Source organism: Malus domestica, chromosome 12, assembly GCF_042453785.1.
Source record: "Malus domestica chromosome 12, GDT2T_hap1".
Taxonomy (NCBI): domain Eukaryota; kingdom Viridiplantae; phylum Streptophyta; class Magnoliopsida; order Rosales; family Rosaceae; genus Malus; species Malus domestica.
Genome location: NC_091672.1, coordinates 29451144 through 29466191, shown reverse-complemented (window position 1 = coordinate 29466191; position 15048 = coordinate 29451144). Strand labels below are relative to the sequence as shown.

Sequence of the window (15048 nt, the reverse complement as noted above, 5' to 3'; positions counted from 1 at the left end):
TGTGTGTGTGTGTGTGTGCGCTGTAAAATAGATATTGGAGCAACCATGAGTGGAGTTGCTTCGGGCAAGGCAATTTTTGGATCCCAGTTGATGAGTACTGGAAAAAGAAGTAGCCGGAAGATGTAGTGGCAAAGGAGACTGCACGCGCATTTGATAACTGTTTCTTTCCTCTTGTCCTTATCATTAAATAAAGTTATTAGATGTTTTTTTTTTGTTAAAATTCAAAGTTTTGAAGCCCTTTTTATTAGTTTTCTTTATTTTTTATATGCTAGCTTTTCATGTAATTTTGTTGTTCATTGTATTGGGTGGTTTTTTCTTTTCTTTACACACTATTTGATTTGCTTTGCATCATTGTTAGTTTTAATAGGTACAAGAGGCCTATGACTAGCGTTCTACCATTGTTTTAATGATTTTAATTATGTTTTTACATGTAGAATATAATGTGAGAGGAAAACAATGAGAAAAAAATGCTACCAATAGAAAATAAAAGAAGAAATTAATAGAGAAATTATACATTATAGATTAATCGAAAGTAAAAAATAGATAGAGGGAGTTGGAGCAAGATTACAAATAAACTCATATAGATTCTAGGGCCGCGCAGCGCCCATGATAGATAAAAGGCTAACAAAGGAAGAAATCAGTAGAGAAATATAATCTAAAGTAAAAGATAGAGGGACTTCGAGCAAGATTACAAACAAACATCGTATATTAATTAAAAGATTTTAGGGCCACATAGCGCCTATGTTTAATAAAACTCTGTATGTCGCGCATAACGTGCGTGATGTAAAAGAGAATGCGCAAGGCATGAAGAACACGCATGAATTGTTTTTGTAGTAAAGATGTCCTTACATATGCTATAAAATATAAAGCACAAAAAAATATGGGCGAACTTTTATTCTGCATTCGGAATAGTCTCTCTATTATAAACCAAAGAAGAGAGTTATTGAAATTAACAGACACTATACCTTAAATTTGAAATACTAGACATAATGGCCTTTTGCTAAGCCCATGAATAGCCTGGTTAGAAATCGGTCCCATACACTGAGTTTATACTCTACTGGTGGGATAGTTAACGACTCATTTTTTGCCGCAATGACCAGCCCATAAAACGTGCCTGAGATAAACGCACTTACCCCCCAAGTCACACTTTGAAACACTAACTTGTTTGTGCCTGTGACATTCTTGTTGTATTCTGAGACCCCCCACTCTGCGATGCTTATCACATATGGATCCTTGAGGTCTTTAATTTCCTTCCATGGGGGACCCATTTTCTTCGTTGCGGGCACCGCGGCAAGAAGAGTAAGCAGAGTAAGGAGTGCAAGGAAGCAATGAGGACGCATCGTAGTAGGTTTTCGGTTCTCAGTAAAGCAAATCGAAATGTACAGATCTTCTTTCTGGTGCTTATGGTTTTATATAGCAAAGCTATACATCGAATGCTGCCCGATTCCATGTATCTTTTAAAAATTGGAAAGGGTGGATTTTGGTTTTATTAAAATATATACTTTCTAAATAAATAGAGCATCGCGTAACGGTCTGCATTGAATTAAATTTTGGAGCATCGCGTAACGGTTTGCATTGAATCTAGTCTTTTTTTTTTCACAATAATTCTATTCAGACACAAATATTAAGTATGGAAAAGTGGGTACAGAAGATTAAAGCCAATTTAAGTCGCTTGTTTCACTTAGTACTACGGTCTAGTGGTATTCCTCTTCATTTGTAAGTGAGAAGTTTTAGATTCAATTATTGCCAAAGGCAAAGTTGAACCACATTATTATGGCAAGTCTATTGTAATGTTTAGCCCATTCCCCCACTTCTCCTTTGTGTAGATACTATTGTTTGCTCAAAAAAAAAAGGACAGTATATGATAGGATTTTTAGTACCTGCGCAAATAGGGTTAAAATCATTGAAAATACTTGCAAGAATACAAAGTAATTGTAATATAAATGCTCATGCAAGGTTGTTGTCCCCAAAGATTGTTTGAATAATTTGTGTTTAAACTAACTCATAATTGAATATTAAAACATATTTTATCAAAGATTTGAGATTTATGAATTTAAATAGATTAAATTAACAATAAAAGAAATCTGAAAGTTGTAAATAATGGTAGCAAAGAAGAAAAATATTTTAAAATTATCAATTTAGAGAAATATAGGGTTTAGCCATCACAGTCACAATCCTATGCAATTCTATCAATTACTTATGAAATTCCACATACATGCTTTGAAGGTTAGGTTTTCCTAATGCATATTTTCCTTGTGATGTTCAAGCGAAAACAAATATCTAACATGCAATTCGTCAGTAATGTTCGGATCAAATATAAACATGCAAGACTCATTAAGCTTTGTGAAAACCCTCTGAAAAACCATGCAACCCTTAAGAGCGTGATGTTCGCCGTGAACTTACAATTACTAATCACAAGAAGCCCTCCTCAATTTTAGGGTGATGTTCCAACATAAATTGCATCAAATTACTTGTCTAAGTATCCTAATGGTGATCAATCATTAAAATATATAGAAAGTTTTAATCGCAGTGATTAATAATTCAAAGCAAGCATACATTCATTCATAAGCAAGTTAATAAAATTAGATATTCATGCTAAGGCTTATGGCCTTGCCCTAGCAAAGGAATTAGTTACGCATGCTCTTAATAAAAATTAAAGAAAATATTATTAAGAAGAAAATGAATGAAAACACCTTAAAGTATAAAATCTCCAAGAGCCCTATCAATTATTCTCTGTCTCCAAAGTTGTATAAAAGAAAGCGTAGCCCAAACTAGGGCTAACTAAAACCTTAAGGGTGCGTTTGTTGCACCGGACTGTCTCGGACTGGACTAACTTTAGGGACTAAGTTGGACTGACTTAGACTAGACTAAGTTGGACTAGCTTAGTGAAGCGTTTGGTGCAGCGTCGAACTAAAAAACAGGATAATTCATAACTATAATATTATATTATATAATACACATCTAATAATATTTTATTATTAATTCAATAATATTTTATTACTAAATCAAGCTTTTTCTTTTTTATTTCCAAAGTACACAGCCAGACACTCCACTGCTCTCTCTGGAGAGTTCTTCCCTTTTCTTCCTCTCTAGTTTCGTTCCCCATCACTTCTTTTCTCCTTCTTCTTTCCTGCAAGACAACATCCTTCAAATCATTTTTCTTGCAAATCGTCCCCCGTGCTACTTGAACAGAACTCATTGTTTACAAAATGCATCCTCATTGCTTCTTCCTCGCACTCTTTGCTCTACTGGTTTCTCCGGTACCCGCCACTACAACAAACAACGTTCCCGGTAACTGGAAACCTATAGACAGCATCGATTTAAACGCGACAGAGATCGGAGAGTGGGCCGTTTCTGTGTACAACAACAATGCCACAAACAAGTTAGTTTTTGAAAAACTGATTTCGTCTGAGATAACATTTGTATCAGGCACCTTATATTTGCTTGTTGTTGCGGCTAAGGACGAGTCTTTGCCTAATCCCACCGGAAATTACAGAGCTTCAGTACACGACAGGGATGGAGCGCCGCGGGAATTGATAGCCTTTTTTAAGATAGAGGCCGTAGAAAATAATATTTAGTGATCTCAAAATTGTTGAGTATGTCAATTTGGATGCTTTACTTGTATTATCCTGTGTTAAAATAAAGAAATTGACACGTATAAATGAAGGATTTTCTGCGGTGTGGCTTTACTGGTTTTTGGTATTTGGTATTTGGTTTACGAATCCTCCTCATCTAAATTACGGAGAATGAAGGATTTGAATTCGGATCACAGTGGTCTAAACGGGAAGGACCTATTCACCATAACAATCCACGTTCCTTTTTCTTTTTGTTGACAAAAAGTTTAGGGGGAGGGTCTTAGCCCCATTTTTTGTTTTTACAAATTGTCCACCGAGGGATTGCTGACATCAAGGCTCGAACATTAGGAGCGGTCTGATCAAATAAGGGATCAGACCACTCTTAGAAACATGAAAAAAAAAAGCAATCTCTCATAGTTCAGTCACATACGGTCCCACATAAGTTCTCCATATGTAGCGTCGTCCTTCAGAATTATTTGGTAAGTTTTGAATAGGCTGCTAGACAGATGTACTGAATGATGTGCATTGTGATATTATACGCGATGGCCATTGTTCGATTACTGAAACCCGTGAAAACGGTGCCATAAAATTATGTTCTTAGAAAATTTGTTGGAAATTTATGTAAAAAAATATGAATCTTGATACTGGGTTGGATGATACTGTACAATTATCCTTTGTGTATTACATGGTATACCATGTTTTGTGTGTGACATAATAGTTTTGTACACTTCAATTATTAGTCATGTGTAGTTAATTAATAATTTGGATTAATTTAATTAATGTATTATGTATGATCTGCTTACATTTTACAATGGTTTGCTACTGTTTGTTTCATTCTTATTTGTCTTCTAATTATTTTATATTTTTAGGCTTTTGGTTTCTATTGGCTTTTTACTTGGGTTTGGGATGGAGAGTACTGATGTATGCTTTCTGATTAAAGAATTAGATGGTTGCGGTTATAACGACACGTTTCATTTTGGTTAAGTTGATATTTTTTTTTTTGGGATCTCTTTACTTTGTGTTGGTTTTTCTATGAAGAAATGCGATAACATGCTTCTAATAAAATTAGTTCTTCATATAGGGTTTGCAACTGCAGATCAATAAATTTCAAAAAGAAAAAACAATGTTGGACTTCATTGGTCCGTGGAGAGGAGAAAGCCAAAAATTTTATTATCTTTTTACGAAAAAACAGGCTTTATAGTTTGTACTTTATGTATTACTTTAATGTATTCCTAGGAAAAGAGTGAATCTCATATTTCATTATTTTCTTTTAAGTATAAACATATCTTTGTATACTGTTTAAGGACTAAAATTATCCATTGCAGTTTGAATTTGTCATAATTAAAATCAAGTTCATTATTACCTAATGCGTGTTCTGCCAATGCTTTGACGTTAAACAATTGTAGAGAAAAAAATATCGTAAGGAGATAATTGAAAGAAAAAAAATATAAGAATATCTAAAGCAACATATATTTAGGGCGCGTAGCGCCCGTGATGCAAAAATGCCTCTTGCATATGCGTGAGCTCGTGCGGAGAGGCTAGTTATATTTAAAAATAATTTGTAGTTTGATTATGGAAGTAATTAAGCTCACAAATTAACCTTCCTATAAAAAAGTAACCGTCAATTGCTTGAAACAAAACCCAATAACAAAGATGATGAGGAGAGTAGTCGAGAGAAAAGGGAAATGGATCCTCAGTCCAGGGCGGACCACTTCCCGGGCCCGTTCCACCATTGTAGCACGATATTTTCCGCTTTGGGCCCCGACCACGCCCTCACGGTTTTGTTTTTGGGAACTCACGAGCAACTTTCCAGTGGGTCACCCATCATAGGAGTGCTCTGGCCACCTTCTCGTTTAACTTCGGAGTTCCGATGGAACATGAAGCGAGTGAACTCTCAAAAGGTCTCGTGCTAGGTAGGGATGAGAATATACATTTAAGGATCACTCCCCTGGGCGATGTGGGATGTTACAATCCACCTCACTTAGGGGCCCGACGTCATAGTCAGCACACTTCCGGCCAGGGATTGGCTCTAATACCATTTGTCACATCCTGGCCCGGGACGGACCATTTCCCGGGTCCGTTCCACTACTGTAGCACGATATTGTTCGCTTTAGACTCCGACCACGCCCTCACGGTTTTGTTCCTGGGAACTCATGAGTAACTTCCTAGTGGGTCACCCATCATGGGAGTGCTATGGCCACCTTCTCGCTTAACTTCGGAGTTCCGATGGAACCCGGAGCCAGTCCTCACGGTTTTGTTCCTGGGAACTCACGAGTAACTTCCTAGTGGGTCACCCATCATGGGAGTGCTATGGCCACCTTCTCGCTTAACTTCGGAGTTCCGATGGAACCCGGAGCCAGTGAGCTCCCAAAAGGCCTCGTACTAGGTAGGGATGGGAATATACATTTAAGGATCACTCTCCTGGGCGATGTGGGATGTTACAATTGTCACATCCTGGCCCGAGTCCACCACATTCCGAGCCCGCTCTACCACCGTAACACGATATTGTCCACTTTGGGCTTACCATTCCCTCACGGTTTTGTTTTTGTGAACTCACGAGCAACTTCCCAGTGGGTCACTCATCCTGAGAGTGCGCTGGCCTCCTTCTTGCTTAACTTCAAAGTTCCTATGGAGCCCGAAGCCAGTGAGCTCCCAAAAGGCCTCGTGCTAGGTAAGGATGAGAATATACATTTAAGGATCACTCCCCTGGGCGATATGGGATGTCACAATCCACCCCCCTTAGGGGCCCGATGTCCTCGTTGGCACACTTCCGGCCAAGGATTGGCTCTAATACCATTTGTCACATTCCGGGCCCGCTCGACCATCGTAGCACGATATTGTCTACTTTGGGCTTAGCATTCCCTCACAGTTTTGTTTTTGGAAACTCACGAGTAACTTCCTAGTGGGTCACCCATCCTGAGAATGCTCTGGCCTCATTCTCGCTTAACTTCAGAGTTTCTACAAAACTCGAAGCCAGTGAGCTCCCAAAAGGTCTCGTGCTAGGTAAGGATGGGAATATACATTTAAGGATCACTCCCCTGGGCGATGTGGGATGTCACACCGGATCCCTTACTTCTAATCCACAAAATCAGGGAATCCGTGCCGTTAAAATTTGATCAAATGACTACCAAGAAGGGCCCACTTTAAAAGTTATAATAACTTCAGTCGTTGGATCAAATTTCAATGGTACAGATTCTCTAATTTGGTAGATTAAGAGGAAGGAATCCGGAGTGAAATTCCAGAGAAAAAGATGATGAGGGACCATTAATTCACCAAGGACTGAAGCGGCAATACAGGATACAGAATGCACTAAAGCATCTTGATGACTTTTATTACAAACAATATGAGCATTTGTTTGTTGGTTGATGTATTTTATTTTTTAAAGAACTTCATGAAAAAAGTTTGGGCTAAGTTTATTTTAATAAAAAAATTATGCTATAACTTTATTTAATGGAAAAGAATTTTAATGAAAAACTCTTAAATTTTAATAAAAATGACAAAAGAACTTAAATTTTCATGAAAAAGACATAATTTTAGTATTAATTAAAAAAAAAACTGACGCGCGGATCCCTGCTTCTTCAAACTGTTTATGAAACTTACAACACTGTTTATGAAATTTACTACATTGTTTATGAAACTTACTACACTGTTTATGAAATTTACTACATTGTTTATGAAACTTACTACACTGTTTATGAAACTTAACAGTACTACACTGTTTATGAAAATTAACGGTGCTACATTGTTTATGAAATTTAACAGTACTACACTATTTATGAAATTTAATGATACTATATTATTCTCTCTCATCTTCTTGAATTTTCTTGGCATATTTTCACCTTCCAAACACATTTTCTTCTCTAATTTTCTTCAATACTCATCAAATTTTCTCTGTATCTCTTCAATTTCTTAACTTTCTACATTAATTACTTAATTTTCTTGTATTGTGCTCCCATCTGCGGCTTCCTCTTCTCCTCCACCTGCAATCTCACCTTCTCTCTACAAATTAAAAAAATAATGCAAATGAAATCAATACAATCGAATACACCTATAGACATGAGCCAAGATCGTACCCCCACTTCATGTCCTTCAATTTCAGAAGCATCTCAAGTCTTCAATCATTTCAATATTTGTATGGACTTAAAAACCTTGAATTTTGGTTACCATACAATTTCCAAAGCATCTCACGACACCAACAGTTTCGTGGATGGAAATTATTGGGAACATTGCATTCCTCTCAATGGTGCATCATTTAAATCAAAATTATAGGTATAAAAGGTAGTGGCTTGGTAAATAAAGTTGCACAAGGTACTCTTAAGTGCTTCATATGTCCATAATCTATAGTATGTAATAGGGTGTGTGTGTGTGTGTCTATATATAGTACAAATATATAGAGGTGTGTGCTGTAAAATAGATATTGGAGCAGCCATGATTGGAGTTGCTTCAGGCAAGGCAATTTTTGGACCCCAGTTGATGAGTACTGGAAAAAGAAGCAGCTAGAAGATGCAACAGCAAAAGAGACTGCACACGTGTTTGATAAGTGTTTTTTTTCCTCTTGTTCTTATCATTAAATAAAGTTATTAGATGATTTTTTTTGTTGTTGTTAAAATTCAATGTTTTGAAGCCATTTTCATTATTTTTCATTATTTTTTATATGCTAGCTTTTCATGTAATTTTGTTGTTCAATGTATTCAATTGGGGTGGTTTTTTCTTTTCTTAACACACTATTTGATTTGGTTTGTATCATTGTTAGTTTTAATAGGCACAAGAGACCTATGACTGGCGTTCTACCATTGTTTTAATGATTTTAATTATGCTTTTACGTGTAGAATATAATGTGAGAGGAAAACAATGAGAAAAAAATGCTACCAGTAGAAAATAAAAGAAGAAATCAATAGAGAAATATAATCAAAAGTAAAAGATAGAGGGACTTCAAGCAAGATTACAAATAAACTTCGTATATTAATTTAAAAGATTTTAGGGGCACGTAGCGCCGATGATTAATAAAACTCTGTATGTCGAGCATAACGTGCATGATGTAAAAGAGGACTTTTGCACGTGCAAGGCATGAAGAACACATATGAATTGTTTTTGTAGTAAAGATGTCTTTATGTATGCACAAATAAAATATAAAGCACAACAAAATATGGGCGAACTTTTATTCTGCATTCGGAACAGTCTCTTTATTATAAACCAAAGGCGAGAGTTATTGAAATTAACAGACACTAAACCCTAACTTTGAAATACTAAACAAATTTGCCATCATCTTTTATTAAGCGCATGAACAGCCTGGTTAGAAACCGGTCCCATACACCGAGTTTATACTCTTCTAGCGGGATAGTTAACGACTGATTTTTTGCTGCAATGACCAGTTCATAAAACGTGCCTGAAATAAATGCGCTTACCCCCCAAGTCACACTTTGAAACACTAACTTGTTTGTGCCTGTGACATTCTTGTTGTATTCTGAGACCCCCCACTCTCCGATGCTTATCACATATGGATCCTTGAGGTCTTTAATTTCCTTCCACGGGGCACTCACTTTCCTCGTTGCGGGCACCGCGGCAAGAAGAGTAAGCAGAGTAAGGAGTGCGAGGAAGCAATGAGGACGCATCGTAGTAGGTTTTCGGTTCTCAGTAAAGCAAATCGAAATGTACAGATCTTCTTTCTGGTGCTTATGGTTTTATATAGCAAAGCTATACATCGAAAGCTGCCCGATTCCATGTATCTTTTAAAAATTGGAAAGGATGGATTTTGGTTTTAATAAAATATATATTTTCCAAATAAATAGAGCATCATGTAACGGTTTGCATTAAATTAAATTTTGGAGCATCGCGTAACGGTCTGCATTGAATTAAATTTTGGAGCATCGCGTAACGGTTTGCATTAAATCTAGTCATTTTTTTTCTTCACAATAATTCTATTCAGACACAAATATTAAGTATGGAAAAGTGGGTACAGAAGATTAAAGCCAATTCAAGTCGCTTGTTCTACTTAGTACTACGGTCTAGTGATATTCCTCTTCATTTGTAAGTGAGAAGTCTTATGTTCGATTATTGTCAAAGGCAAAGTTGAACCACATTATTATGGCAAGCCTATTGTAAGGCTTAGCCCACTCCCCCACTTCTCCTTTGTGTAGATACTATTGTTTGCTCAAAAAACAAAAAAAGACAGTATATGATAGGATTTTTAGTACCTGCGCAAATAGGGTTAAAATCACTGAAAATACTTGTAAGAATACAAGGTAATTGTAGTATAAATGCTCATGCAAGGTCATTGTCCCCAAAGATTGTTTGAATAATTTGTGTTTAAACTAACTCTGAATTGACTATTAAAACATATTTTATCAAAGATTTGAGATTTATGAATTTAAATAGATTAAATTAACAATAAAAGAAATCTGAAAGTTGTAAATAATGGCAGCAAAGAAGAAAAACATTTTTAAAATTAACAATTTAGAGAAATCTAGGGTTTAGCCATCACCATCACAATCCTATGCAATTCTATCAATTACTTATGAATTTCCACATACATGCTTTGAAGGTTAGGTTTTCCTAATGCATATTTTCCTTGTGATGTTCAAGCGAAAACTAATATCTAACATGCAATCCGTCTGTGATGTTTAGATCAAATATAAACATGCAAGCCTCATTAAGCTTTGTGAAAACCCTCTGAAAAACCATGCAACCCTTAAGAGCGTGATGTTCGCCTTAAATAAACTTACAATTACTAATCACAAGAAGCCTTCCTCAATTTCAGGGTGATGTTCCAACAAAAATTGCATCAAATTACTTATCTAAATTTCCTAATGGTGATCAATCATTAAAATATATAGAAAGTTTTAATCGCAGTGATTAATAATTCAAAGCAAGCATGCATCCATTCATAAGTAAGTTAATAAAATTACATATTTATGCTAAGGCTCATGGCCTCGCCCTAGCAAAGGAATTAGTTACGCATGCTCATAATAAAAATCAAAGAAAATATTATTATGAAGAAAAGGAATGAAAACACCTTAAAGTAGAAAATCTCCAAGAACCCTAGCAATTATTCTCTGTCTTCAAAGTTGTATAAAAGAAAGCGTAGCCCAAACTAGGGCTGACTAAAACCTTAAATATATCCCTAAAAGCCAACGGCACAATCCCTGAGAACCAAGTCTCTTATTTCCACTAGGAAGCTAACTAATAATAAAATATATTAAGGGGTGTGCTATCCACACACCCCATTTTACTTCTCACACACCTCTGGATGATTTCTGTTCGTTGATCTTCTTCAATTCATCCGATCCGACGGCCGAAAATTAAAAAGGTGTGTGAGAAGTAAAATGGGGTGTGTGGATATCACACCCCTATATTAAAACATAAAGTCCTAATTAAGTTAGGATAAACTGCACATAAAATGTCCAGCCACGTTTTTGCCTCAAATCTCCTCCAAATCCGGCACAAGATAGTTTGTTTTGAAGATCGGGACACTCTGAACACATCTCCAGAAGGCCGCAAACCCATTCGAGGTCATCTTGGGCTTTAAAAATGCAATTCAAGCAAAAAAAGGTCACTTTCCAGCACCGCGCACTGCTCATGTATTCTATCGTCAGAAAATCATCGTTTGGTAGAAAAAATCTGATATTTTGATACGATCAACCCAAGTGACTCACGAACGTCCTCCAACTGGAATTACTCAAAAATTCGTCCATTTGGTCATGTTTTGCTCTAAAGGAAGTCGAAAGTCCTATATCACAAATACAACTCAAAGTATCAAAATTCTTTCAAAATATTAACCAAAATATACTAAGAATAGGATTAAATATATAATATAAAATTCACTCATCAGTATATTAATATAGTTTGGAGTGTTGGTACGTTTACAATATCACCGTTCTTTTGTTACAAATACTATCGTTTTTTTTTTAGAGAAACAACATAACAATTTTATTCATCATCATGGGGAATTACAATTAAGGAGGACATTCTGGATTATTTATGGAGCTCACTTTTTTTTTTTTCTTTTTTTAACAAACAACATTATTTATACTAAAGGAGAGTGGATGAGCTTAACCTCATAATGAACTAATAATAATGTCCTCATCAAACCAACAACTTGAATAACTAGAAATTAAGACCAACTTGGCCAATCTATGGGCCGCCGCATTGGAGGTTTTACGAACATGACAGTTTTGAAATCGCAAAATCAGTGAGACAAGCTTTAATATCTTCAATAATTAAATCGAAGCCAGAGGATCGCCCATGTGCACACTGTCCAGTGCTTCAGTAACTTGCAGAGCATCAACTCCAGAAAAATCTGCTGCCAGTTCCGCTCCAAGGCTAGGAAAACTCAGTCACGAGCTGCTAGGACCTCAACAATTTTTGGGGAGGTGACGTAGAGATATTTTGCGAGCGAAACCTCTAGCGCTACCGGCTTCATCGTGGAATACAATCCCGATAACCCCAGTATTTGTCGTGGCGTTGAACGCTTCATCAACGTTAACTTTAAACCAACACGGAGGAGGAGGGCGCCATCATTTTTTTGTTACAAGTACCATCATTTTTTTCACCCACAATTTAACGTTTTATTTGTTTAATTTTATAGATATTTTGTTGGTTTTTTTCCTTTGAAATATATCAAGGATAGTCTTAGCAAAGCTATACATTGAATGCATTGCTTCCTGATTCCGTTCATCTTACAAATTGGAAATGATTGGTTTTGGTTTTATTAAAATCTTTACTTTTCCAAATAAAATAAAATAACCTGAATAATTAGAGCATCGTGTAATGTTTTGCATTGAATCTAGTCATGTTTTGCACAAAATTTTTATTTGGACACATATTGAGTATGGAGAAGTGACTTAAAGTCAATTTAAGTAATTTGGAAGCGTTAAAATACAATGTATTAATTTTTAAAATAATTACATTGAACTGCTCAAATTTTACATTTTAAAAATAATATAATTTTTTGTATTTCTGCATATCTATTTTATGACACGGAAGAAATACCGATCATTTTGAAAAATTTCGCAAGCTTATCAATCTTGACAATTATTACTTTCTATACCAGCTAGTCTGTCTCGATTCAGTGCACAATATCCATGCTTATCTAATATATAAACAAGTATTTGACGCTATGTTGTACAATTCTCCATGCACCAATAAGAATTGTCTCGAGTCTTATTGCTCCTTGAACAGAACTCATTGTTTACAAAATGCATCCTCATTGCTTCTTCCTCGCACTCTTTGCTCTACTGGTTTCTCTGGTAACCGCCACTACAACAAACAACGTTCCCGGTTCCTGGAACCCTATAGACGGCATCGATTTAAACGCGACAGAGATCGGAGAGTGGGCCGTTTCTGAGTACAACAAGAACGCCACAAACAATTTAGTTTTTGAAAAACTGATTTCGTCTGAGATAACATTTGTATCAGGCACCTTATATTTGCTTGTTGTTGCGGCTAAGGACGAGTCTTTGCCTAATCCCACCGGAAATTACAGAGCTTCAGTACACGACAGGGATGGAGCGCCGCGGGAATTGATAGCCTTTTTTAAGATAGAGGCCGTAGAAAATAATATTTAGTGATCTCAAAATTGTTGAGTATGCCAATTTGGATGCTTTACTTGTCTCATCCTTTGTTAAAATAAAGAAATTGACACGTATAAATGAAGGATTTTCTGCGGTTTTTCTTTACTGGTATTTGGTATTTGGTTTACGAATCCTCCTCACCTAAATTACGGAGAATGAAGGATTTGAATTTGGATCACAGTGGTCTAAACGGGAAGGTCCTATTCACCATAACAATCCACGTTCCTTTTTTTTTGTTGACAAAAAGTTTAGGGGGAAGGATCTTAGCCCCATTTTTTGTTTTTACAAATTGTCCACCAAGGGATTGCTGACATCGAGGCTCGAATCTAAGCCTTGGTCTAACGAAAAGAGATATTTACAACTCAACCAACTTTCGTTGGCACCACTTGTGATTTCTTTTTTAGACAACCACTTTGCCAATGGTTGAGTTGAGTATGTCAATTTGGATGCTTTATTTTTTATTTTTATAAGAATCTAATGACTATTTATCTACACCCAACAAACATCCCAAAATTACCCTCATCAAAATCAAAATGGATAATTTTATCATCTACTTAAAAGGGTAAAAGGCAATGAATGAAAGCGTCCATAAACATAACAAATCAAAAGTTTCCAACACCGTCAGAAATCATTGGTTGTGAATATAAGTTACCAATAACTACTGGATTGAACTAAAGGTGAAAATGGCCGGGGTGCTGAGACGGCACTACATAGCCACCGCTGGAAGACACTGACCGGTCATTGTATTTAGGCGCTCCAAGCGGATCCCTATAGGCACAAAGGATGGAACTGTTCAGGCTTGCATTGCGCACCGGTGTAGGGCTTGCTGCTGATCCAAACTGTCCAGTTCTTCCATTTGCAGGTATACTTGTTCTGTATCCTGCGACTAATGGGATCAGATCTGAAGTTACATGACCACTGCCCCAATTCTTTTTCGTTAACTTCAGCACATTAGTATCCTGCACTATCATATGATCATTAGGTATGCTCGTAACTCTGCACATGCTGTTTCCCCTACGGGCATGATGGTGCTTATGACTTATGAGTTATACTCGAATTTGAACAGCAAACTTACTTTGTCTTTGCTTGATTCAGGTGCTACACAATTCTTTAAGATATTGAAAATTGGAACTCTGGAATTGGGGCACCTTCTTGGTATTTCACTTTCTTTGTCCCATTTGTTTCTTTGGATTCTATTTGTGTTTTAACAATTTTAATCTCCTATTCGTAGCAATTGGTGCAATATTTGCTGCAACGGATTCTGTTTGCACGTTGCAGGTATGGCACATATCCATGTTGCATCTGAGTTTTCAAACAAATACATACGAATAGTTCCACATTGGATTTGTTTGCCGAATGTCCAGGTGCTCAATCAAGAGGAGGCACCTTTACTCTAGTCTAGTGTTCGGGGAGGGTGTTGTTAACGATGAGAAGTCTGTGGTCCTTTTCAATGCTATTTCATAGATTTGATCTCACGTCATAATTCAATTATCGACTTCTATGTTATTTATTTTACAAAATTTTCTCTACAAATTTATTCTCCCTAGCATTGTCCATATTTTTAACACTTACAAACCCTAATACTAAACCGTAAATTTGAAATACTAAACATCAGAGCCATCATTTTTTCTTAAGCCCCTGAATAGCCTGGTTAGAAATCTGTCCCATACACCAAGTCTATACTCTTCTGGCGGGATAGTTAACGACTAATTTTTTGCCGCAATGATCAGCCCATAAAACGTGTCTGAAATAAACGCGCTTTCCCCCCAAGTCACATTTTGAAACACCAACTTGTTTGTGCCTGTGACATTCTTGTTGTATTCTGAGACCCCCCCACTCTGCAATGCTTATCACATATGGATATGGATCCTTGAGGTCTTTAATTTCCTTCCACGGGGGACTCA

General features: G+C 36.4%; 1 protein-coding gene across 1 annotated transcript; it reads left to right on the top strand.

Moving 5' to 3' along the window:
* The first annotated feature begins 12769 nt into the window (after positions 1-12769).
* On the top strand, positions 12770-13138 carry LOC114820043 (cysteine proteinase inhibitor 5-like). The gene has a single exon (XM_029089930.1). The coding sequence runs from the start codon at positions 12770-12772 to the stop codon at positions 13136-13138; it is 369 nt and encodes a 122-aa protein (XP_028945763.1).
* The last annotated feature ends 1910 nt before the right edge of the window (positions 13139-15048 follow it).